General features: G+C 51.8%; 1 protein-coding gene across 1 annotated transcript in view; it reads right to left on the reverse strand.

Moving 5' to 3' along the window:
• The window catches only part of JAG1 (jagged canonical Notch ligand 1), a 37,985-nt gene extending 11,499 nt beyond the window's left edge, over positions 1 to 26,486 (reverse strand). The window contains exons 1-12 of the mRNA XM_056121655.1: positions 25,892 to 26,486; positions 25,142 to 25,447; positions 16,436 to 16,487; positions 11,170 to 11,424; positions 9,534 to 9,594; positions 4,227 to 4,357; positions 3,758 to 3,877; positions 3,280 to 3,393; positions 1,903 to 2,016; positions 1,200 to 1,313; positions 730 to 776; positions 23 to 196 (exon numbers count right to left, since the gene is read on the reverse strand). Of these exons, the coding sequence (XP_055977630.1) occupies positions 23 to 196; positions 730 to 776; positions 1,200 to 1,313; positions 1,903 to 2,016; positions 3,280 to 3,393; positions 3,758 to 3,877; positions 4,227 to 4,357; positions 9,534 to 9,594; positions 11,170 to 11,424; positions 16,436 to 16,487; positions 25,142 to 25,447; positions 25,892 to 25,972 (1,569 nt within the window). The 5' untranslated portion in view covers positions 25,973 to 26,486. The remainder of the gene's footprint in view (positions 1 to 22; positions 197 to 729; positions 777 to 1,199; positions 1,314 to 1,902; positions 2,017 to 3,279; positions 3,394 to 3,757; positions 3,878 to 4,226; positions 4,358 to 9,533; positions 9,595 to 11,169; positions 11,425 to 16,435; positions 16,488 to 25,141; positions 25,448 to 25,891) is intronic.
• Between the last annotated feature and the right edge of the window lie 229 nt (positions 26,487 to 26,715).

A 26,715-nucleotide genomic window follows, 5' to 3' on the forward strand; every position in this document is an offset into this window, starting at 1 on the left:
CAGAGGTTCTAGTTCTGCTCACCTGACAGAGGTTTCCAGAGAAACCAGTGGGACACAGACACTGGAATCTGTTGATTTCATCCTGACAGTGACCCCCATTCAAACAGGGGTTGCTGGCGCATTCATCGATGTCTCTCTCACAGTGATCGCCTGCATAGCCAGGTGGACAGACACAGCGATAACCATTAACCAAATCCTGGAAGAGGAGAAGGAGAGGGAGAAACACATGCTTTTTTTTCTATGCATTCCACAAACACAGGCCTTCAGGGGCTTTGCGCAGCTGCTGCTCCAAGGACTCACTTGTTTTTGTTTTTGTTTTTGTTTTAGGGGCACACCCGGCAGTGCACAGGTCTTACTCCTGGCTCTGCACTCAGGAATTACTCTTGGCAGGCGCGGGGGGACCATATGTGGTGCTTGGGGTCGAACTTGGATCTGCCCCATGCAAGGTCAGCCCCCTCCCTTAAATCCTATGGCTCCAGCCTTGACTTGCTCTCTCAAACAGTCCAATGCCCAGACTCTTGAAAGGCAGTCACTGGGATTTATGCCGTGCCTGCTTTCAAGAGGACTCCCAGAGGTTGGGGGTCACATGAGCCCAGGTGAAATTTCTGGACTCACTTTTTCAAACCTGCACTTTTCAGCCTTGCAGGGAGCAGAACTCGCCCACATCAAATACATGCTAAGCTCTGTGGCCAATCATTAAGGTTTTCTTTCAAGCAAAGAGCTACATACCCGACAGGAGGCGTCATTCTGACACTGGCCAAGGCAGTCATTAATATCTGAAAAATAAACAAGTCATCATATTAAAGAGGCAATTTACATTGAAATTGGACTTAATTGAAAAGCCTTCTCAGCCCAGGACAGATAAAAGCTTCAAATCAGATTTCCTGTGTGCTTCCTGTGAGATAAGGTTATTACACTGGGTGGGAACCCTCCCTACTTCTTCCAGACCGAGCAAGTGAAACTTCACATCATTGTTTCAGTCACCTTATCAGAATATGGCCATTTTACCCAGCTAATGAGCCTGATAAAGTGGATGTTTTCATTTCTGCCCCAATCACTCCCTCTCCAAAAACATTCCCTCCATAACGTTTTTTCCTTCTGTAACCTCAAGTCTTGGGACTGGCCCTGGCTCCTGGGTCTGGCACCTGCCTTCAACACCCAGAGTTCAGGAAAAGCAAAACGGAAGCAAAGTCACTCACTTATGTCACAGTTCTGACCCATCCAGCCAGGGAGGCAATCGCAGTAGTAGCTGGCAATCAAATTCTTACAGTATTTGGCGTTTACACAAGGTTTGGCCTCGCATTCATTTGCATCTGAAAGTCATGGAGGATGAGCAGTGAGAAATGGGAGCTCGACCCCCCACCGACCCCTTGCACCCCAGAAAGAAAAAAAAGAAGAACCCACAGCATACCCAAGCGTTTCTGTCTGAAACGAGGCATTTTAATTAGCTAGCTAAATAAGAGGTTCCCAAGATTTCGAACATCTGATCCCTCACCCCTAGCCATTATCCAATAAGGAATGCTAATTGATAACTTTCCAGATGCTGGTCACCCACCCGCAGGCCCCACCAGCACAGCAAAAAGCCACCAGGCATTTCTGTGTAAAACCCAGCGCTGCCTAGTTGCCGGGATTTAACTGTGGCAAAAAGAATGCAGACAGCTCATTCCTCATGAGATCATCCCCGTTTGGAACCCAGCTGAACACTCGTCGGACAGACGATTGACATGGTTAAAGGAATCCCACGACTTTCCCACAGGGCCGAAGAGAGACAGTCCATTTGCATGCGGCTCTTTCCCGAAGACCCTCTGGACTCAACATAATGAACTGCTCAGCCCCGCTGGCCCCCACGCTCTTCCCCCGAGCAGTCTCTTCTGATGGCAACCTGGCACAGATGTCGCTTACCTAACTGGCACGTCCTGCCAGTCCACTGCGGCGGGCACACACACTCAAACCCATTCACCAGGTCCTGGCAGGTGCCCCCATGGAAACAGTTATTTGGAGAACAGTCATCAATGTCTGTTGGACAAAACAGGGTATGCAAAGGGGAGAGGGATGGTAATTTGACCCCAATTGGTTGGACAATTAGACCATTTTATATCACCCCTCTCGAGAGTGGGGCTGCCCCAGCGAGCCAGACACCGGCTCCCCGGGACTGCTACGGTGCCGATAAGGTCTGATTTTAGCTTTAAATCCGCCACTGCCCCAGTTCATTTAATCCCTGATCTAAGCAGGCAGGAAGAAGACAGCTGGATGGCCAGCACACCAATCTTGGTAACGCAGGGCATCTTGTTCTGCCTTTCGTTAAAGGACGGCTGGGGAAGCAGAGCAGGCGGGGTGCTAGCCTCGCACACAACCAACCCGAGTTTGATCCCCGGCACCCCAGATGGCCTCCCAAGCCCCAGTAGGAGGAATTCCTGGGCAGTGCCAGAAGTAACTCCTGAGCACTGCCCAGTGTGGCACAAGCCCCCCACTCTCAAGAAACACACACACACACAGAGAAAAGTTCCATCAGAGTTCATAAATCCTTGTTCTCATTTGCTCATAGCATTTTCCCAAAAGAGCACAGCCCACTTCCCCTTCCCCACCCCTCTTCTCTCAAACTGAAGAGGCTGCCTAACAACCGTTCATCTGCTGCCCAGTTATTGACGACGTGCCAGCTCGGTTTCATGAATTCCCTGAGTGGGAACTGCTGCCACCCCATGTAAGAGAGGGGAGGAGGAGGTGACGTGACCTGCATTTCCCCAAATGGGGCGCTTGAACTCCTGGCCCCAACCCACGTGATTTGGCTTCAGAACCCCCAACCCTGAACTGTGCTTGGTGCTCTTTGTAACCACCATGGTTTGGGAACCTCGCTGCACTTCAGAACTTAAGGAATTTAGGAAAGAACATGGACTCACCAGTTGCAGAGGGAATCTAGGGGACCCCCCCCTTCCAAATCTACATAATATACTATGAGACACCCAGGTCTCCTCACTCCACCTTCCTGACGCTCTGCCCCTCAGGAGAAACAATAAGGAGTGACAAGCTCCCCTGCAGGCAGACTGTCTCTGGTTGCAAGGAGATCATGATTCAGTTCCGGCAAAGAATAAGCTAGCCCCCAAGAAGTTTCTCCCAGGAGCTGTTCACTCAGGGCAGAGGGGACCCTTGTCTGGACCAAGGACAAAAGCTGAAGTCATACTCTCACCCTCTCTCTACGGAGGCAGAAGCATCCCCAAGCTTAGAGCTGCACCCCAATCCCTAAATGCCAACCCCAGGACACAGACCGAAACCCAGACTTACTGGTAGAGCACGTGGGGCCGGTCCAGCCTGGAGAACACTCACACTCAAAGCCCGTGGAGGTTTCTCTGCAGCTTCCCTGGTTGTGGCAGGGATTCGAGAGGCAGGCGTGCTCCGCTGCAAGGCACCAGAAAGTCAGTCAGCAAGAGCCAGTCCCCACAGCCCCTAAACCCTGCACTGGAGCCCCCAGGACACCTACGTTTCACAAAACCCATGGAAGAGTGCCAGAGATCAGCCTGTGGCATCCAAGAATGAGCAAGGCAGCTCTCGGCAGCCACAGTCCCAGAAACCTCAGTGTCGGGGTCACCTCCACTCCAGCCCACCCCTCAAAACATGAGGGACTTGAAGGAGCCCACACCAGCACACTGCGGGACTCTTACTGGGGATGTAATGTGGAGTCCTTTGCTGGCTGACTGCAGTTTTTTAAGGAAAATGAAACGCAGTGTCAACCCAGGAATCTTGCTCTATCTGAACCACTCACCAATTTCACAGTTGGGTCCCGAGTACCCTTCCGGGCAGGAACAGTGATACTTGTCAGGGCCTGTGTTGCTACATGTCCCCGCATTGAGACAGGGCTGGTGTGTCCCGCAGTAATTGAGATCTGGTAACAAGGACCCCCAAGAAGTCATGTCAGAGCAGCTGATAAAAGACTGCTAACCTCTCCCTTTCGAGCTCAAACACACGCACTGAAACACAACACACTCCTTAAATCATAATGAAATGCACAGCTGCACGTGTGCACACACCCCCTCACCCCCATCCTCTTTAAAAGAATATAACGCAATGCACGGGCACACATACAACGGCAGGGCTCAGGCAAATTCACAGAGTTGCAGAACACAAGGATCCTCGCACATAATAAAGCCCAAATGACAACTCCCCTGCCCACCACGCCTCCGGCTCCTCCAGAGGACCTGGGCCCACCTAGGGTGCCCTCCCTGGAGATGTACCTTTGTCGCAGAGCTGACCGCCCCAGTTGGTCTCACAGAGGCACTGCCAGGGCTCCTTGCAGGTGCCGTGCACGCAGCCCGGGTGGGGAATGCACTTGTCACAGTAGAGGCCCTGCCAGCCGTACTGGCAACTGGGGACAGAGCACACAGCAGTGTTAGTCTTTAGCTGCCCGGGGCATCTGGGCCATTCAAACACGAGAGGAAAAAGTCCAGGCCTTCACCGTGGGGCTCTGTCAGTGCCAGAAGGCCAGATTCACAAGGTCAGGGGGGATCCCCCTAGACAAACATTTTCAGAGCCAGGCTGAGCCGCCCTCCTAGGCCTCTCCTGACAAAAGGAAAGCTGTTTGGGAAGAGGGCCCCGTGATACTGCCCTTCACAAAGCGCTCTCTTCTCACTCAGACTCACTGGGATGTGTGTGTGTGTGTGTGTGTGTGTGTGTGTGTGTGTGTGAGAATCCCAGGAAAGAACTCTCAGTGACAATAGCCAGGCAAAGGCTGAACAAATATGTGTGTGCATGTGTGTATGTGTACATGTGTGTGTGCATGTGTGTGCCAGGCAAAGGCAAAGGTTGCACAAATACAGCACTTTGGCAGCTTTTTCTTCCTTTTTTAAAACACAGCAGCCCAGCTGGACTCTTTGTGTAAGTCGGGACCCCAGAGCACCAGATGCAATGAGACATCCAGTGCCACAGGAAACCGTCTCTCTCAGTGAGACTTTGGAAACTCAAGCCATCAGGGAAGGGGCAGCCACCTCCTTTCTGCAAAGAGGAAGGGAGTGTCCCTAACCCCGATTCTGCAGAGAGGGAGGCAGCAGCACCCAAAACCACTTTCATGGCTAATGTATGACCTGCAGCCCAGGAGGTGCATGTTAATTTATTGTGTAGTTATTTCTCACTTTCCTAAAAAAAAAGGTCAACTCAGTTTATCTAGTATTGGGGAAGGGAGTCAGGTTTCCTTTAAAGTGCTTCATTAACTGCACTTTCTTGGGCCAAAGAGTGCCTTTGATCCCCCAAACAAAAACACAAACATAAACCTTCACCTGGGTGGAAAATCAGGGTTGGGTCTCCACCACTCCTCCCCTCAAATTTCAAGCCCCTTGAAACTTTAACTGCCTTCTCAAGAATCAAGTTTTTGCAAACAGGAGGGGAGCTGGGGAAAGCCAGATTTGGGGGGGGGGGCGGGGGCGGGATGAAGGGAGAGCAAGGGAGAGCCAGGGTAGACATTTTCAGAATGGGATCAGGGCATCCTGTCCCCCACTTTTACAAGCCCTCCCCACACCAAGCCAGTCAACTTTTAACTCTGGAAAAGACTTCCCCTCCCCCCACAGAAGGAAAGGCATTTGGGTTTCCAGAGAGCTGGAGGCAGGCTACCAAATCCTTGTCATGGGAAAATTAGAGGGATCTCGCTAATGGCTAATCACCCAAGGCAGAGAATCAGCCTGACCCATGAGAATACTGACTAACCACTTCCTAACTTCTGAAAACAAGCCCATCTACACCCAACTGCAAAGAGCCTCCAGAATGTGTGGTTTAAAATTAATCAGGATTCTGACCCTGTCAAACAAAACAGTCTTCAAGAAAGGGACTAAGGCAGAAAATAACATTACTTTGCTAGAAATTTTTTTCTAAAGTGTATACTCAAAATACTGGGAGGGTGAGGTAAGGGGAATTCATTTAGTAACAATCGGCACTACAAACTGAAAAGGTGAAGAAGGGAACTGATTTGGAAAATTTTTTTTTTTTACTGTCTTATTCCCTCCCAACATAAAGATCTCTACACCTCTTCAATTTGCCTAATGAAAGAAAAGGCAGCTGAGGATCCAACCTCACCTCTTAATTAATGAGACCTGAATCCCCAAGCATAAAAAAGGAACCACAAGAGGCCATGGATGACTTCAAAAGAAAACAAATAAAAATACTGACCCTAAAAGAGGCATCCGCAAAGTTATCCCCATTTAATAATATATGATTAAGGTTCTCATGAGAAATTGAAGAGACTTTCCTCATCTGATGATTCATAATTAAGTTTGATATTATTGGCAGGCTTGCAATAAAGAGCGCATGTGCACCCAGGAAGAGAAATCCAAGTCGGCCTGGGAACCACAAAACCAGTGAAGTTTTCACATGCCAAGGAAAAAAACAAACAAACAAAAAACCCCCTCTGTAATACATAATCCAAAAGACAACTTACAGGTAACTCACTTGCCACTCAACGACTTCAGGAGCACTTCCCTAGCTAGAAGGTTCTGTTTTCATTTTCTTTCAAGGTAAGCAGGAGGAGATGAGTTGGGAGACTATGCAAATGATGTGTGGGAAAGTGGCACCTTAAGTAAATAAGGCACTGGTGCGTGTCTGGGCAGGGAGTGGGAGGTGAGCCTTCGAAAGAGAAAGGCTAAACTCTGGATACAAAGCCTGTTGTTCTGGCTGAGAGGGCCCTCCCCGGAGCACCAATGTGTTTATTCTGATGACAGTAGCAGAAAGCTCCAGTTGGCCTCTGCTGATACTCATCAGAGTTCAGGGCAGCCCCAGCGTGGCTAAGAGCAGCGCTGATCTATCTTTCTCCGGAACACCCGTAATTAGAAAGAGGTAAGGCAGGTGGATTCCTGCTCCACATTTGACAGGAATACTGTCAAATGCTCTAGCCTGCTGCCATCAAGAGTTAGCACTCGGATCCCTTTTCTGAAGATCAACACTCACTCCAAAAGGTAGGAAGAGGTATTTTAGGATAGGCCAGCTGTTTTGGGTTATTTTTTTTTTATTTTTTATTTCTGTTGCAGGAAGAGAGGGAACAGTGGGCTCTGGTATTAGATATTGGGGGAAAAAATACAGTCTCAAACCTAACCCAGCCCAACAACATGAAGGCCTCTGATACACAGACTCCTCTAGGAGACTGGAAAACCACTGAGATGCAGAATTCCAGGCACTGAGGGTGCATGAAACCCACCCCCCACCACCCCCCACCCCCAAGCTCCAGGGAAGTGCAAACAAAGGCTGTGCAAAGGAACTCAAGAATGAACCTCAGAAATTCCATGCTTACTGTATGTACACTTGAAACTCAATCGTAAATAACTTTGCAACTCTGTAATTCATCATGATTCCAATTTAAAAAAAAAATCCACTGCATTTCCCGAGAAAAGCCCCATATTCTACTTGTGTAGAGAATCTGGCAATATCCATACATAACCTTCCCCCTAAAAGCCACACTGGGAGGTTTCTCCACCTGGACAAATCTGTGTTCTCTCATCAGCACCTCTCTTCCATCCCCCTGCTTCCCAAATAAACTTCACCACTCCTCTCTGAAAGTCCTTTTTCTGTGAGAGAAAGGCAAAAAGGATAAAGGAGAAGCCTGGATAAGATTTTGGACCGACTTTTCTTTCCTGCAAAGAGCAATTTCTCGCTCCAGCCTGGATTCCACAGCTCCCTGAGAAATAGGTGGCGAGGTTCATCCCCCAGGCTGGGCGGGATAAATAAAGCTCAAGCACCGACTAATGAGCACTCTGTGGGGCTGGTAAGGGCACAGTCTGGACTGTCAGACTCTCAGCAGTCCTAGATCTCCCAGATTCTCATCTCGAGGTTCCAACCCCTTTCACAGAAACCCCAGGGAGCCACGCTCTTTCTGGGGGGTGGGGGGTGGGTCACATCTCCCACTGGTGACGCTTCCAACTACCCCCACTTCAGCTTCCACTCTGTTCCTGCGGCGGCAGCGTGGCGGGAACAGATGGTGTGGGAGGGCTTGGGAACCTGCATCTGGGCCACTCCCTGAAGGATGCAGGGAATCCCACTAAATACTGACTATTGTGGGCAATCATTCCCAAAGGAGGGGGCTGCCACCGACAGCAGGAAAACTCGGGAGCTTTGGCAAGTGCAGAAATGTGTGCCCACCTCAGACTTGTGGAATCTGAATCTGCAGAATTTTATTATTTTGGAGCCGCTGGTAACAGACAGAGGCGGTGGGATTCTGCTTTTTGACATTTGAGAAGCAGATCCAAGCGTAGCACAGGCCCGTGGAAGCCGAGGTTAATAACCACTGATTTAGATACTACTTTCTTTTATTTTATGGGGGCGGGCACATGAGGCTCATGGATTACTTGTGGATTACTTAGGGGGGATGCTCAGGAGAGGTTATATGGTTCTGGGGATGGAACCTGGGTTGCCATGTGCAAGGCAAGCTGTGTACTATTACTCAGGGCCAGAGACTACTACTTCTTAAAAGGAGGCTCAGAAGGCAAGCTGGGTTGATGTAACTTTTTTACAAAGTTGTTTCAAAATAAGATTCTTTAGGGTTTGTTTCAAAGTCAGATGCTCTAGGATCATCAGTTGGATTTGAATACCTAGCTTACACACCTGTACCTCTATACCCAGGGAGGGTCAAGTATTTCCAGGCAATCTGAGTGGGAAAAGCTTAAGCACAGACTAGTTTCATCCACTTCCCTTGACCCCAAACAGGGTAGGTTTGGGGGCAATCATGACAGGTCCAAGGGACCCACTTAACGACCCACTGAATTTGCTAAACCTTAAAACTGGGGAGGAGGGAGAATAAAACATGGGATTGTGTCAAAGGGCCTCGAACACCAACAATATTTCCTGAAACGAGCCTTTCCCAAATTGGCACAACGTACACATCTCAAGAGGTTCCAAAAACTGTAATCATGAGGCAGTCAGGGTAAGTTCCCATTTGGCTTCTGCATTGTCCGGGACCATAAAAGAACACAGACTTCAAAGGCCAGCAGCAAAAGTCTACATTCATCAGGCTCAACTGACAAGATTCCAGCACAGCCATTAACCTCTCAGCACCGGCCTGGCTCCCGCCGGCAGAGGGGCCAGGAAGATTGGACTAATCCCATTCTAAAGAATGCTCCACTTTCGCCTATTGATGGGAACCATGGGGGAGGGATGGGAGACAGAAGGCCAGGGCGGGGGAGGGACAGAGCCACAGAGCAACAGACCCCTATTCCTCCACTGAGCCCCTTAGCACTTTAAGAGGAAGATTTATAAAAATGTGTTATCAATTTACAGGAACAGTTAATACATGAAGTCACTGACTATGCCCAGAAGAATTTTTCTTTTTTTTTTCTGAGAGAGAAATGTGTGCATTCCACAGGACAGCTGGTATAATAGCTGGTCTAATTTAATAAGCTTCGGATGTGAATATCTGGATTTTTTTAAAAAACATTTTCTTGTCCTCTCTCCCTGACCCCCTTACTACAAAAAAAAAAAAAGAAAAGAAAAATCCACCCACATGTATAATAAAGTCCTTCCTAACATTAAAGGATTATTAAAAGAAAGAGGAAAACGGTGTCATCATTTACCTGCAATCACCTGGGAGTTTGCAAGACCCATGCGTGGGACTACAGCCTTGCCGGCAAATAGCTGTTAAAAAACCAAACAGAAAGATGTGTCAGGAGACTGCGGTTTCTTTCTCAGGAGAAGGCCTCTTCCAGGAAGCCTACAGAGCCCAGAATCTGAGGAGATTTCCTCTCAAGTTCATCGTCAAGGAGAGGAAGATGGGAGGTACCAAATAGCAAAGCCAGCTTGAAAGGGCCAAGCAAGCAAGCAATTCCTCAGCATGTAGGGCAGTGGCCAGGAGAGGCTCTATGCTACCTGCCCATCATTCCTCATCCTCCCCAGAAGAAAGGGGTGCAATCCCTCCCCAACCTACCCACTGTCCCTTCAGGAGGCCCACTGAGATAAATCCCTGCTTCTCGCCAAACAAACATCTGGTGCTCAAGGATCCCTTGGGACTAAAAGTCATCAAGGCTGGCTTCATCTGGCCATTACTCCAGTGGCCAAATCTGGTGGCAGACTTCTTTCTGCAAAGCACCCAGCAAAGCATCTCTGCCTCCGTTAAAAATTCTCTGAACACTTAAGATGTCTGAACATTTGGAAGTCACTGATTTTTAAACACCAATGACTTGAAGAAGGCTTATCAATTCTTTCAGTTGGAGGCCAGAAATGCCATTTTTATGTTTTTTTAAATGGTCCTCTCATCTTCCAAGAAAAAGCACTATTGTCCAGGAGAGCTGGAAATTCCTCTCCCATGTGACCCGCCTCTCAGTCACAGTTCAGAAGTTTATGTCTTAATTTGAGTTTATCTGGAAAGAATTTACCTAATTAAGTGAAATAACCCGAGTACAAGAATGTTCATCAAGTTCCATTACATGGTTAACTAGAGTTACCCATTAAGTTTCTATGAACTAGAATCACAAAATTCTAGAAGAGCCTTGTCAGTAGACAAACGCATATCGGGAAGTGTCTGCTACTTGGAGGGGTTCACTTTTGCACAAGGATGAAAGCTTGGGCTCACCACTCAAGGCCCCTAGCCCCCACCATCCCAATGCCACATCCCCCCAAAGATACCTAGTGAAAACTTACAGAAAGGCACTAAGCTCAGGGGCTACCAATTTCTCCCAGATCATTGGGTCAGACACTGAACGAGCAATAGCCTACATGGTATGTTTTACAACAGACTCCTTAGAGGCCAACCCAGAGATCTGGGTACAGGGGAAAGCATTTGGGGGTAGTGGACAAGGCCGAGGAAGGAAATCTCTGTTCAAGTCTGACTGCAGCCTGAACTGGGAGGGGGGAAGTTCTGGGTCACAGAGCAAAGGCAAAGCGGCTGGCCTTTTGGACCGCATATCAGTTACTCAGAGACTCTGGGCTAGAGAACCAGAGCACAAGTGCCTGTTCGGCCAGGACAGTGCTCCCCACGAGGAGGAGCTGGGAGCTGTCAGCAGTTAACATTTTATTGCTGGGCAAAGAACACCCATGTGTCCCGGAGAATCTCCCTAGCCTCCTGCTGCTGACCTAGGCATCAGTCAAAACCTCACCCTGCCTTTAGTGGGCAATGGGTGACCTGACCAAGAAGGAGATGAGAATGTGACAACCAAAATCCCAGCAACTTTTGAGGGCTGGGCTGGGACGCCCACGGGCACCCATCCCACATACCTATGTCGCAATCAGGACCCATCCAGCCTTCCATGCAGGTTTTGTTGCCATTCTGGTCACAAGCATAGTGTCCAAAGAAATCATCTCGAGGGCGACAGAACTTGTTGCAGCCAAAGCCGTAGTAATGGTCATCACAGGTGACACGAATCTGATACTCAAAATGGGCTATCCCTGTGTTCTGCTTCAGCGTCTGCCACTGGCGACTGGGATTGATCATGCCTGAGTGAGAAGCCTTTTCAATAATGCTGTCAGGTTCTAGAGGCAAAAAAAAAAAAAAGAGAGAATGTGTTATAACTCACATCTATGACCCCCTTTCCTGAGTCTTGTGGCTATCTTGAACACAGATAAATGCATACAAGATTCAGACCCCAAAGAATAGAAAACGAAAAACTCATCCCTTGCCACTTTCCCAGAAGCAAACACAAGCTCAAGAGTTGTCCCTTTAGATGGGTATATAGTATTTCATGGCCTGAAATGAGTTACCTAGGTCCCAGCAGAAACAGATTCTTTTGGTCATTCATTATCAAAGTCACAGTGGATGTCCTTGAGTCAATATGCCTGTGTGATGCCAATTGTAATAAGAAATAGTGTAGACACAGAAGTGCTGAATGAAAAAGGATGAACACAAACTTATCCTTCTCTCCACTACCAAGGAAAGCCACCACTTTGTTCTCCCACCTGTAAGGAGACTTTCCCAACTGCAGGGTTGATACCGTATGTTATTTAAGCCTCCTGATCTTGGTCTGAGAGGAAAGACTGCATCTCTTGGTTTAATTGTATTAAGTGACAGTGAGCCTCAACCTCACATGTTTGCAAAACCATTGAACTGTGAACTGTATCCTCTGTCCTCTGCCAACTGTTCTAAAACACAGTCAGTCATCTTGACTTGCAAACACTCTTTACATATGGTAGCACGCAGTCCCATGTGGAATGTTGCTTTAGAAAGTAGCAGTCTTTCACTTTAGGCTTTGGAGTTTTGTTTTTTTCTTTACAAAAAAAGCTGTGTCTCAAACTCTTCACTGAGAGATGAGAAATTTCTCCCCCTTCTCTCTTAGTAGGCATTTAAGTAGCAAGGCTGTTGAACTTGATGCATTTCCCTTTCACCTTTGCCCAGAAGGTGGGTGGGAAACTAATTCACCCCAGTTTACAGATAAGTAGTGTGAGGTTGTGTTCACCAAGTCCTTGGAGGAAGGCCTAGTGGGGAGAGCCAGAGGCCCAAGCTGCTGCAGCTCTCAGGCAGAACAAGTGGTCCCTGCCCTGAGGTCACTTATACTCTAATCAGAGAAGCAGGTACAAAAACAGCTCTGAACACCAGGGCCAGTGATTCAGGGGAGGCATGGAAAAAGAAAGCAAGGCGCCAGGCTAGCACCCCAGCCAGCTTTTGTTTGTTTGCTTAAACCTGCCAGCACCAGGCCTCACTGCCTTGTCAAATTCAAGGCCACTTGGAGACACCTTTTTCTCTTACAAGGTTCAGGCCTACCTGCAATGCCTTTGTGATTCTTACCCACCCACAACCCTGTTTTTCTAGGCCCAGAGCCTGAGCTCATTTACAAGGCTTTGTAGTTGGTAGGTTCAAGGGACCCAGAAGAGAGACTCCAGGGCAGGCGGCTTCATCCTCTTTACTTCCAACAGAGCCTGAACACTCACCCTCTGGGTTTAACTGCTGTGTGGGCTAGACAAGCCTTGAACAAGCCCGCATACCTGCAGATTTACACCCAAGCACGCACGCAGCGAACCAAGTGCAGATAACACTTTACTAACTTTGCTAACAAACAGAGGCCAAAGAATGACAAAAATGTTCCTCCATTAACTATGTGTTTGCTCTACTGGCTCAATTTTAAAATGTAGTGGGCTATTACCATGTGATTATGAAAGCTTAATGAGGGAATTATTTAAACATACTAGCCAGAACTCAAAAGCCTCCAGTTTGCTGCCAGCAGCAATCAACAACAAACAACTCAGATTGGGTCCAGGGCAACCCTGTAGGTGCAGACTGACAAGTTATTTTCTATACCTCAGTCTGCTTTCCACTGATTTCTAGAAAACTCTGAAGAATGGGCACCGTAAATGTTTTCCACGCAGCTCAGAGATCTGTGTAACTTCACACAAAGGTTACTCCTGTGTGACAGAAGATTTCTACTGGTCAGGAGGTCAAGGAGTTGATTGCCTGTGATATGTTCTTCATCTGGGTTAGAGAAAGTTCTCTGGTACTGGCTGCTTTTAAACACCCCTCCCCAATCTTGCTTACTATCAGCTTGGGGGTGTGATGGGAAAGGATGTGACCAGGCTTTCCTGCATTCCTCAACAGTGTGAAGGGGACCCCCAAAGCACCCACAAAGCTTTTCGGGCCAAGGGGGAGGTGGGGAACAGTAAGTCAAAGCATAATTCATAAGTCTCAGCCAAAGCCTTGGCAGGAAGGCAAAGGCCTAAAGAGAATCTGATCTTAAGGATGTCTGTTTGTCCTTGTGTTCGATTGGACATTATAATAAACAAATCATCTGCTCCATGGGTGAAAAGGCAACCCGAACCTTCCAAAGGGCAACCTTCCAAAATCAAGATGCAACAGAAATGATACTCAGGCCAGGATGAGCCGCCTCTGCCAACTTTCAGACATAAGCAGAGCCTGTGGGTTCCCTGGGGCCCAGCTCTGCCCGGGAACTGCACAGTTGATGAGTCCTTGGAATTCTGGCTCCCAAGCCAGGATGTCTGCAGTCCCTTGGTGCCCCCAAAGAGACACCAGTTCCACTCAAGTTGCTACATAGTCTCAGCATCTACCACCATGAAGTACTTCTCCATAGGCAGGGCAGAGGGTGAAGAGAGGAAGGAGTGAGAGATTCCAGGCTGAACAAACATGCACAAAAGCCCTGAGGCAGGAGTTTGAAGCCAGAAAGTGGAATGCTGAGGACAGACTCAAATGATGAATGAGAACGTGGGATGGAAGGTGGAAATGGCAAGGAGGCAAGGCCTTTGGGAATCCTTAAGAAAAAACAACAACAACAACAAAAATAATAAAGAGAAAACAAACTATCCCAAGAGCAACCGGGAGCTTCTGAGTGGCTTAGAGTACAAATGCCAGGAGTTGGACAGAGCAAGTGGGGGTGGAGCAGATCACTGCCAAAGGGAAGGTGAGGTTGAGGGATGGCAATGAGGATATTAGATGGCAACAGCAGAAATGGCTTATTCCAGTGTGGGAGGTCCGAGGAAAGCATTGGTGATGGACTGGGTACTGATTCCGAGAAAAAGGAGGGAACCTGGGGTGACTCCCAGATACCTGGCTCATGGTACTAAGTATTCAAATGCTGGTGCCAAAGAGGAACTGAATGAGCAAGGAAATAAACACGCATGAGCAGATCCCCATTTCTCCTCACAGAAGCTCACACAGTGACCCTCAATGGGCCACCCTACGCTAAACCCAGAAGTAGGGATCTGAAAGACCTTTATCCCCTCCCCAAATCTTCATGGTCCTCCCAACAACACGCGTTACCCCTAGCAAGATGAGCAGCCCCAGGCCCCCAAACAGGGCCTGCTGAAACAGACAAGACCATGGGGCAGCTGTAGAGGAGGACACGCTTTCCCGGAGGAGCGCTCTGGCCTGTGGGGCACTGGCAGGCCCCAGGAGAGTCCCCTTCAGATGCTCGAGGTCCCAAGCACTCCCCTCAATCCCTTCCTGCAGGCCAAGATCAATCTCAAGAATATTCACCCCACAAAACTGCTGGAACATTTACGAGAGTGGGTAAGTAGCACATTTCTGCTCCTCCCCACCCCGCTCTCTCTCAGCAGTGCTTAGTTACCATCGTAAGCAGGTCACAGTGACACAGCACTCACACAGCCCCCAGCGTCTGTGGCAGGAGGGAGAAGGAGAGGTGTCTAACTGTAGCTGGCATGAGCTACAACCAAGGTGGGCAGCTCACCCCTCCTTTGTTCATACACCCCCCCCCCCATCAGCAGCAATACAGAAGGGCTGTGTGTCCCTTGGAAAGACCTCGAGTTCAGACACTAAAGGCACAGGAGTGACCCCAAGGCACCAGGACCTCTGACACAAGTAGGGTTCAGCAACAATTGTGTGGCTTCCAGGGGACCCCACAAGTCAGCCACAGCGCAGAAGCAGCACTAAGAGAGCAGGTCCTGACAGGAGCAGCTCAGGGACCCTCTTTTCAGATTCAATCAAGAGGGGCCAGAGTGATGGGCCAGCGAGTAGGACAACTGCCTGGTTCAATCCTCAGCACTGTGTAAGGTGCCCTGAGCCCGAGTGCAGAGCCAGGAAGGAGTAAGCCCTGAGCACCATTGGGTATCCCCCTGCCACCCCTCCTACCTCCCACCCAAACTGCGACCATAGCCAATCACAAGCATGAGCAAAAGGTGGAGAGGGTTACTGTGTTCTTATGGGCAGAAACACAAAAGAAAGGATCAGTGAGGTAGAGAGACAAAGACAAGACAGAGAAACAGAGGCCAAAGACCAAACATCAGAGCCGCACTTCCTCCTCCTGGACAGACCAATGGGTATCAGTGGGAATCAAGTTTTCCAGTGCCAATCCCCAGATCCTCCTGGCCATTTCAGCCAGGGGAGGAAAACATTTCCAAGCAACAATCAAAGGAGCAAGCCTGCCTGCAAGCCAAGCCAGATGGCTGCCAACCTTTCAGATGTTGCAGCCCCTGTGGCTTCCCGGCCAACCCCAACCCAGCAGGTCTGAAAAGCAGCCCGCACTCACAAGAGTCAACTTTCAGGAGGGGACGGGCAAGTGCAGGGGCTGGGAAGCCTGGAATCCTGCCTCAATGAAAGGCTTGTCCTGCACAGTGTGGGAAAGCCCGAGCAGCTGGAGGCTCACCTGCTCCCCGAGTGAAATTCAAGGTCGGTCTTTAGAGCCCAGTGCCACCTTTGCTGGCTTTATCTTTCCGATGAGAGATTACTCACTCACTTAACGTTTAAATGGACTTTTAAAAAGTCACCACTTTGATCCTTTAGCAGACGACAAGGTTTTAAAGTTGTAAAACCATTAAGATCTCTATCCCAAAGATACCGATCTAGGTCCCATATTCAGGGAATCAGTCTTGGCCACTTAATATTCCAAGCTAAAATGCAAGGTGCCGTTAAAGGCTCCACTGAGCTGAGCTGGGGAGTGTGGGATGGCGGGCGGGTGGGTGGCTACGTGGACAGGGATGGGTGGAAGGTCTCCAGAGGGCCAAGGGGACTTCGATGACAGACACCTACAGAGCACTGTGCTTCTGGAGAACACCTTGTGTAAAAGCCAAGGGCCGCGATACTTACGGAGAGTGTCGTTGCTGGAATCCCACGCCTCCACGATCAAAGTGTAGGACCTCTGCAAGACATCAACAACAGCTTAGTATTCAGAACCGGGAGTCCGCTCACAGCTGTGATACACTCTTGTCCCCCACTCATGACACCACCTCCTCTGCACCCCCCCCAAGAAACCAGACAGCTGAAATGAAAATTACATTTGCCTTCCAAATGAAGTTAGGATATTTGAGTTCACACCAACCAAATACCTCCTCCGCTCTCCCCAGGCTGACATCTCTCTCTCCAGGAGTATGGGGTGGTTGTCCGCCATAGAGACCACTCAAGTTCCCCATAGTTCCTAGACCCTCTCTAATGCACAAGAAAAAAAATAAAAATAACAAAACCAAAGGCATTCTTTTAAGCTCACCTACCCAGGTATGTGCATAGGGCGGGGTCCCGCTGGCAAGGAGGTGGGCCAGAGATTGCTAAGGTTACATTTTAGGCCAAAGCAAGGCAATCCCCAGGGAGGCCCCCTTTTCCTTTTCAGAACCCCTTTGAAAGCCCTGTCTGTGTGAGACCATCTCGGCTCCCACAAGTATCAGGTGACTCTAGGAAGTAGGGCTGGGGGGGTAGGTGCAAAGAGCAAAGGGACTCCTAAGACAAAGGCAGCAAACTTCGCTGGGGGGGGGGTCTGGAGTGGCAGGGGGGACCCCAGGGATAAAACTAGAGGGGAGAAATAGCCACACAAGCGGGAATTGTATTTATTGATGAACGTATCTGTCAATAAGATCTAACATTCCAGGAATTATCAGAAGCCACTAACTAAACAAATTCTCTGGACACTGGCAAGATGCCAGCTATTATACTGAAGGCACCTTTTATCTTCTAGGCTTATCTCAGCATTCCAACACCCCCCCCCCCCCGCCCCCCCATTCAAGCCATTAGCAAATTCCCGCCTTTACTCAAATCTTCATTTGTAATTTAGAATGAGGTCAGTCTTACAAAACACCCGGGTTTAAATAAACCTTCTGGCTCTATGGGCCCAGGAGAAATACAGATGAGAGGGCTGGAGGGAAGAGGCCCAGAAATTCTTTTCTGTAGCCCTGCGTTGCCACTCTCGAATACATCATTGGCCCTGGTGCATGCTGAGTCAATAAAAACCTGCCTGCCGGAAACAGTTCCCCCGAGCGGGCACCTCCAGGGGCAAGCGAGCAACAGTTCCAGAAGAGGGGGAGCTTCATTCACAACTCCAGGCCCACATTCTGCCCTCACAGCAACACGGCAGCCTTCCGAACAGGGAAGTATCTGGTGATAGATCCTGCCTTGGAATCTCGCCGAAATATGTTTCATACTCAAAGCAGAGCAGGATTCCATTGCGTGCCCTGATCACTGTGGGAAAATGCTGCAAACGACAAGCAGAACTGGGCAAGCCGGGGCACGCACCCAGTTCTGTCCCGGTAGTGGCCGCAAGTCCAAATTCATTGTTGTCCTCGTTAATATTTTATTAGTGAAAGTTACACCTTATTTACAGCCTCCCGGTTTCCGAGGACTTCCGATAAATTACAGGACTCTTCCCTGAGAGCCGAGAGAAATTACATTTCTCCCGTGATTGGCGGCTGGAGCCCCGGCAGAATGAGGCCAGATGAGAAGCTGCCGGGGATAATTAAGCCCTTCGTCTGCTGGTCACGTTGAGACCCACGTTCTTTACTTCCACATATTGTTGTCATTAATCCTCTGATTAAATGCATTGATACCCTGAGTTTTGACAGACTTGCACAAGCGCGAACACAGAGTACCCACCACCCCCAGCTCGGGCTCACTGCTGGAGGAAGGAGAAACATCCTCTGCGCTTACACAAGAACTTGGACGGCCAAGTCACCTACCCAACGCATCCTCACTCGCAGGCCTGCCCCACTCCACCCCACCTGGAGGGGCAGGGCAGCAAACAGCTCACTCTGGACGCAGCTGTCATGCGTTGCCAGTGACACCCTCCGAGAGGCAAGGCTGGGGTGAGGACAACAGGCCTTTGGTGCTGGCAGCAGGCCCCTCCGACGGCCAAGCCCTGGTCCCCTCTCTCCTCCCCCCCCCCCCCCCACCTTCTCTCTCAGGGCTCTGAGCTCTAGGACTCGCCTCCTGGGGCAGAAGGCTTCCCCCACCCAGCCTTCAGAGGAAAGGGCTCCCTCCAAGGCTCCTATTAGGAGGCACTCTTCCTCCCACTCCGTCCCCACACCATAGATCAACAATCAAGATAATTTAGCAATGATTATTAGTTGCTAGGGCACTTTAATTTTTCCCAGGCCCACGCTTGACCTCTGTACATCCCACAGCTCTGCAGCTCCCCTTGGGCTCCAGACCATGCACACCTGAAGGCCATCGAGGCAGGGTCGAAGCTGGCTTAAGTCAAGTCTACCAGAAGCGTGGTGGTCAGGCTCATCCGGTCCCTACGAGTCTGACCCCAGGCCAGCCAGGCCAAGTTGCCTCCAGAGGGCTCCGAAAGGGGTGCCAGAGAAGCTGGGGCGCTTGCGCGGCAACTTGCAGACAATCGTACCCAAGAGGAAATCTGCCAAAGCCCACAGAGCACAGGCCTGCGTTTGCGTGGTTTCCACTAGTTACCTGCCCTTCAGCTTTTCCCGAGATCTCCCCCAGAGCAAGGCACTGCGGGCAAAGCGGGCGGGCTGAGTCGTCGAGACATCTGCAGTCTGGGTTTGCAGAGTGAATCATTTCTGCGCTTTCCCACCTCCAGGCCCCGGGAAGTCGAACAATCAGGAGGTGGGGGTAGGGGGAGGACTCGGATTCTCCCTCCCCAAGCTGCAGCTCAGTGGAGCCATCAGCTCTCTCCAAATGAGCTTGGGGGTGGGCATGGGTGCCCCTGTATGTGCAAGGGGGGGGGGGGGCTGACCGACAGCCCACAGTGGCTCTGGGCCACCTCCTGGCCCTGGCCCTGGGACCGTGGGGAGGGCTGTGCTGTGTGCCCATTCTGCTCCACGGTGGTTACCTTGGCACCGGGCACAGTGGTAAGCACTTAATTGCCACATTAAGAAGGGGGGGATGTAAGAAACAAAGGTAATTGTGTTGGCAGCTGGGAGCTTCCTTTTCCTGGCAACAGTGGCAGCCAAACCAAGTCCTGAGAAGCAAGCGGCTGCCTCCACGCCTGCCAAGCTGATGGACACAAACAAACCGCCATCCAAACGGCACGCGAGTGGCGTCCAAAACCCGGGCTGCTGCGACAGGCAGAAGAACGCAGCCCTTGGGAATGCCCCATGTGCCCGTGGGGTCATTGTATGCAGCCAGTCAGCCTGGGGTTTGTCTGGGGCCCTCTTCTCTGCTGACTCAACTGCGCTTCCTGTTGCTGGCCCGGGATTAGCATTATTTTTGGAGCGGCCACATTCTTCTCTGTAATCCTCATTTCAGTCCATTCGGCCCACACATTTGTCCCGACTGTGTCTGGGTGGCCCACGTCTAAAATATTCCACTCACGGAACATTAGAACACAAATGAAGGCTTCCGAGGTCTCGGGGGTGGGCACCCGTCCATTCACACACACAATTCGCTGTGCGTTTTGGCAAGGTGAGGCACGAAACATGGACAACGCACCCCCGAGCATCTAGGAGCGGTCTTCGAAAGCAATTGAGTCGGCAGGGCTTGCCATTTCAATAGAGTCCGATCTGGTTACAAAGGGTGATTTTCTCATGAAAGCCCACCTCAAAGACTCACCCAGTGGGCCCCAAAGCTCATATCCAGATTTGAGCCTCAATGAGATGCCCCCCACCCCTTTCCCATCATTACCCTTACCTGGTTGAAAAGCATCCCACTGATAATTAAATGCGCCAGTTACAAAAGGGTGGCGAGGTTAATAGATAGAATACCGAGAAGCCAGCCAAGCACAACGGTCCAGTTCACACACAGCAAGCCTGAACAAGAAGCCTTTCTACTTATTTACCAAAAGTGCAGAAAAACTGGGCTGAGCTGGTAGAGGGTTCTGCCTGCTTGACTATTTACATACCAGTGTGACCACTGGGAGCCACATCATGGGATCTCCTCCCTGCACACAAGCTGCACAGCGACAAATGCCATGACAAGGCACAGCAGTCCACACCGTCACCAGAAACCAACAAGGGAATCACCACCTGGCTCCACCAGCCAAGGTCCAGGCGTGCAAGCCCAGAGCCCAAAACCTTCCCCAGAACCCTTCACAAGCCACTGTTAAAAGCATACACGAATCATCACTGCCTCTGCACCCCAACACACGACTCCTGCGTTGAAACGCGAAGCAATATGATTTTTTTCTCTCTTCTTTTTCAAATGTATTGAAAAGGTGGAACCAGGTGTCACTTCTCGCAGCAGCTGGGAATGTGCCCTTGGGAGTAGGTGGGAGGGTAGGAAAATGCTTCCAGTTTGACCAAGGGGGAACATCTGTCCTTAGAGATGATCATGCTAATCCCATGTGCATCCAGAGATAAGGCATTCTTCCACTGAAATTAATCCTGAGAGCCTGACAATGGAACCCAGTTCTGGCCCTTCACTAATGGGCTCGAGGCTCCTATAGACCCAGCCAAGGCCTGGCATTCCTGTCTTCGGATCAGGCACAAAAAAAAAAAAAACCCCTCCTTTATTGCCTTGGATTAACTTTTTTTCTTCCACACCCAAACTTTCCACATACCTTTCACCCCAAAGATCCCTTACCACACCCCTTGGCTGCAAAGATTTCAGGGGGGAGTCTTCTGAGCCCCTGTTTCCTGGGAGGCTGCATGTTTGAAATGGCTTTCCTCCTTACTCTCCAAACTCCCCCAACAGCTTTGATGCCCAAAGCTGCAATCTTCCCTAAAAGAAAAAAATCTCTCTCAAGTCCCTGAGGAATTAGGACTGTGGAGTTGGTTGGTTGCAATCTCATGTAAGGACTCCTAGAGGTTTGAATGAGTTGCTAAGAAACTTAGATGAGGAAGAAAACAGAAAGGAGGTCACACCTGGAACAGTAGAAACAGAGTGCCTTGAAGGGGGATTCAACTTGCGAAGTCTTGCTAAAGGTACTGAGCACAGAGCAGGGACAGCGCCACTCTCCCGAGCCTGGTTCTGCAAGGCAGATATGTCATTCCCACTTCAGTTTGAAGTAGGAATCTGAGAGCCAAGGATAGGTCTTCTTCCACAAGCAGAAAATTCCTAGCTATGAGCACTTCACACACATGTGCTGTTTGTTTGCAAGCTGGCCACATGAGTCGTGCGTACTGGCTGTAGAGAGGAGTGAGCTCAGATGAGAACCCCACTGTTCCACCCTTCATGTGTCCAAACATCTACACACGGTCAAGGACCAAAAAACAACGTAGAAGGCATCCTGGCAAGGACCCTTCTATTACATTCTGTGATTAACCCTGCGGCATCTGATTCACGCCAAAATTCCAGTAGCTGGCCATTCAGACTTTCAGTGTGAAGCAGTCAAAGCAGACACTCTTCTGGTATGCAAGAATCACACTTGGTTTTCCTTAAAAAATTAAGTTGAACAGCAGGCCTTATCAGTGCCAAAGGCACTTAGATATGAGACTGAGATAGGAGATACCTCAATTGCTTTCCCTGAAGCTTCTCTAGATTCCCGCCACCCTAAGGCCAGCAATCCATCAATACTGCTAATCAGGATTCTGGCGGTCTTAAACAGCTCTGGAGCTGAGGAGTGGTTAATTACACTAATGGATTTTTAGTAAGTACTACTGGGATTTTGCACTGATTTGGGGGAGGTGCAACTTACTCATTTTAGTGATTTACACATGGCCATTCCTAAATCATTTGTTGTTGTGCTCAATTACCTCACCTTGTTCTTATCAGTGGCTCCCCCCTCCCCCGCCCCCATTAGGGGATCATAAATCAAGCTACTTGCTTCAAGTTAAGTCCCTCCAAGCAGCCCTAGTACAGGGGCTGGAATCAAAGCTGCCCAAACTGGGTCTAAGACATAAGCAGATACTATATGGCATGCAGGCAGACCCACCTCTTTGGAGCTTCTCGCATGAACATTGGAGTTCGGATTATATTTCATATTAGGCCAAATTTGTTTCTCCCCTTCACTCCGGAACATGCCTAGTTGCCTGAATGTGGTCATAATCCCAAATGAGAGCCATCAGTTACATGACTTTCTAAATGACCTTATACCATCCACTCTGAACCACAGTCAGCAGATTCGGAAAGAGCCACAGGGCCATGTACTACGGCTGCTTACAGGGCTTCAAGGCCAGTGCCGTTGCATCTTTTTGGGTTAGTTAAGGGCCACACCCGGTGGTGCTCAGGATTTACTCCTGGCTCTGTGATCAGTCAGGAATTATCCCTGGTGGGGCCCAGGGCACCACAGAGTGTTGGAGATCAAACCTAACAAGGCAAGCACCCTACCTGTTGTTCATCTCTCCAGCCCCCAAACTATATAAGCCCTGGTGCCTTAAATCTTGCATTCTGAATCAAGTCTCCGTAGATCGAAGGGCAGCTGTTTGAAATTGACATTCTGATTACCAGCAACTGCCAAACCCAAGGAAAGCTCTATCCCTCAGCCAGCCATTCTTCAGCTGCCTTGAGTACTTTCGTTTTACACTCACCCTGGAATCAGGCTCTGAAAGTTCCCAGCTGGGGTGTTTCTCCAACCACACGCGGGAAAATAAACTAAAACAACACACCTAAAACTCCAATTCCCCTGGGGAAATCAAGCTTATGTTTCACAGGAGGCCTTTTTGGGGCAGCGGGTGGAGACGTGTTTATGAGAGATACATGTATTTGGCCCCACTTCAAAAGAACCGCAGTCAAGTGGGAACCCCAAGCCCAGCCCCACTCTAGACGGGCTGGGAGGATGTCATGGTTGGTGCCCCGTGGGGCCGGCAGCCACAGCAGAGACCGGCAGATCAGTCGCCTCCCTGCCCTTGCCTGCCCCTTCCGCTCGGTCCCCTTCCAGAACGCTCTGCCAAGTGTCAAGAGGAGACACACCTTCTCAGCCACTTTTCCCAAGTCAGCCCGGGAAGTAAGGCTGCCGGTTTCCACACCAGCCAAATCTTCTCTGACCCTCCTCTCCCAAATGAACCTCCGCCAGGCCAGCAGCTTTTCCACATCACAAATAAGATTCCTTTTATGGTCTTGTGAAGAGCGAGGGGCTGCAGAGGGATCCACCAGCGGGTGGAACCACCTGCAGGCCCTGGCACCAGTCATCATCAGTCAGGTCAGGCCCAGCTCAATTAGAAAGTGGCTGACCTCTTTACCTTCAAGTTCTCCTAACTCGGGGATTAACAAACAAGATAAAAAAAAAAAAATAACTCGGTTGAAACACACACACACAACGAAATCCCACAACAGAAGCGTTCGAAGAAAACTCCACAGACCACAGGTTTTTGCAAACCTCTTTTAGTGGCCTCTCTGATAACTCTCTTATCTCGCCCACAGCAGGGAGCACTTTATAACGCCAGCCGCTGTTCGCAAGGGCCTGGAGAACCACCCAGCAAGCTGCACCCCGGAGGTGGGCTTTTCCCCCTCCAGAGTCTCGAATCACTGCGGCGCTGGAGGCTAGGAGGCAGCAGCGTGCGTCCCGTCCGTCCGAGCACGTGGAGCAACGTGCTCCCTGGAGGGGGGGGCGGCCCGCGCTCCCCGCCCCTCCCAGCCTCTGCCGGGCCAAACCCCGGTCCTGGCAGGGAGTCCCGCCTCCTGGACAGCAGAAGCGGGGCAGAGGACACCAACATTTTCCCCTTTCCTCCCGTTCTGCAATCGCTCTCATCTGCCTTCCACCCCTTTCGGGATGTTGCAAGGGCCTCTCAGCAGAGTTGGCCGGCGGGAGGCGAGAGCCAGGCTCCCCACCCCAGCGGCTCCGGGGAAATAGGGTCCACGCACTTGGCATCCTCCTCCAGGGCTGCCTCTCGTGGGCTGCCGCTCCCAGACCCTGGCACCACGCCTCCCGCCCCTCGAATGCCAGTCGGGATGGGGGGGTGTGGGGGCCGTGCCCGCCGGACGAGGGCGCACCCCCGCCCTTCCCCGGGAAGTTTGCAAACACAGCTGTTCCAAGAGCCCGGGAACCGCTGGAAGTGAGGCCGCGAGGGCTCCAGCACGCGGGGGCGAGGGCAGGAAGGGGCCGGCAGGGGGCGGAGGCTCCCGGGCCCGCAGCTCCCGAGGAGCCGCGGAGACACCCCCCGCCCCCTAGCGGAGGCCACCCCCGGGTTCAGCCCGGAGCGCGCCCCCACTTGCACCAAAATCTCCGGGGAGCAGCGGGAAACGGACTCCCCCCCCCCCCCTCCACACACACACCCTTCAGGAAGGACACACCCGCCCTCCCCGCCGCTCACGGAAAAGGGGAGGGTGCCAATTTGGACGGCGTTGCGAAGGCCAGAGCTGCGCCCCGGTCCCGGCCCCGGCCCCGGCGCATCAGGCTTAATTGGTTCAGCAAAGAGATCGCTAATGACCTCCCGGCTCCAGGGCGAACTCCCGGCCCGGGCCTTCCCGCGGCGAGCTGAAACCGGCCTTCCTTCCTCGGAACTTTTTTTTTTTTTGCTCCACCACGTTTGGGGGTGGGGGGACGCCTCATTTTTCCGTGCGCTTAACAATCAGCAGTGGGGACGGGGCCTGCCTACCGAGACTCCTCTGGAGAATCTCGGCGCCCGCACCCCGCCGTGCCCCCCCCCCCTTTCGGCGCCCCCACTTTCGAGCCTGTAAATCCCCACGCGCCCCGGACGAGCCGGCGCGCGGTCACGGGCTTCCGAGCCGCCGGGCGCTCCCGCCCCGTCCACTCACCGGCCAGGTGAAACTGAAAGGCAGCACGATGCGGTTGCGTTCGGTGCCGCGGCTGGCCTTGAGGTTGAAGCTGTTGCCCCCGAGGACAGGCGTGGTCCCCGAGCCGAAGCTGCACGCCCCCCCGGCCGTGACGCGGGACTGGTACTCCTTGAGACACACTTTAAAGTACGTGTTGCACTCGTCGCGGGCGCACTTGCGGTCCCCCGGGTTCCGGGCGCCGCTGCAACAGTTCCCGTTCTGCAGCTCCCCGTTCACGTTCTGCATGGACAGGATCTCCAACTCGAACTGCCCCGAGGCCCCGCACACCTGCCGGCGAGGGAGGGGGGAGATGAGCGAGGGAGAAACTGGTTTTCCTCGGGGCGGGGGAAAGGAGCAAACTCCGGAGACCCACCCGCCCGCCCCTACGAGACCCCCGAGCGCTCAGGGAAAGCAATTTCGGCCCACGGAGTGCCACGACTCAACGTGATTCCCAGCGTTAACGAGCACCGGCGAGCGAAATCCGACGCCAGCCCCGAGGGCCGGGAATAGGAGCTCGTCCGCCCGGCCCGGAGGGCGCGACGTTGGGGGGTGTGGGGGGAGGAGACCGAGGGCTCTAACCCGCCGAGGGGCAAGCCCCGTCGGCTGCGGGCCCGCCGGGGAGCCGCGCGCCCGAGGGCTCCGGAGCCGGCTCGGGGCGCTCCACCGCCGGCGTCCCGGCGCCGCGAGGGAGCGGAGAGGGCGGGTCGGGAGGGAGGCCCCGCAGACTCCTACCTTGGCTCGCAGAGTGCAGAGCAGAGCGAGCAGGAGGCTCAAGGGGCGCCCGAGCCGACCGCGCGTCCGTGGGGACCGCATAGCTGCGCCGCGCGCCGCGGGCACTCGGGACGCCGCCGCCGCCGCTGGTGCTCGCGCTGCTGCTCTCGCCGCCGCTGCTGCAGCCGGTGCTGCCGTCGCCGCTGCCCCTGCGGCCGCCGCGTCCCGGCTCTGATATACTCCGCCGATTGGAGCATGCACGACTGGAAAACAACACCACTTTTCAAAAGCCCTTTTCAAGAGCGGCCCGTTCCAGAAGGCAAAGGGCCCGGCCTCCTTTTATTATTCTGATCGCTTCTTTGAGGCGTCCCCCTCCTCTTCCACCTCCCGGCTTTCTTTCCTTCTATCGCGCTCCCCTTCTTTTATTATTATGGTTATGTGCAGCCTTTTATTCCCTTTCAGATCAGCTGCATAGAAAGGAGAAAGGGAGGGAAGAAAAAAAAAAAGCAACCCCGAGCCCAGCTCGCGGGCCAGCCGCAGGTAACACAATGACGCGTGCCCACCCGGCTCTCGGAGAGGGACTCGCAGAGCCCGTCTGGGAGCCGCGGCGCGAGCTGGCCACCTCTACCCAGCGCACCCGACAGGCGCATGCGCGGCTATTAATATTCATGAGGGGCGTGTCCATCCGGGCACGCCCCCTTCCTCCGTTTGATGGGAGGGGGAGTGCCCAGAGGAACTTGGAAGGGGCTGGGGGGTTAGGGACGCGTCAGACGCGCCCCGTCCTGCTCGCTGTTTCCCGGACCCCGCCGCACAGCCTGCTCCGGGGCGTCCGGGGCCAGGCGCGG

This window comes from Sorex fumeus, unplaced genomic scaffold (assembly GCF_029834395.1).
Source record: "Sorex fumeus unplaced genomic scaffold, SorFum_2.1 ptg000044l, whole genome shotgun sequence".
Taxonomy (NCBI): domain Eukaryota; kingdom Metazoa; phylum Chordata; class Mammalia; order Eulipotyphla; family Soricidae; genus Sorex; species Sorex fumeus.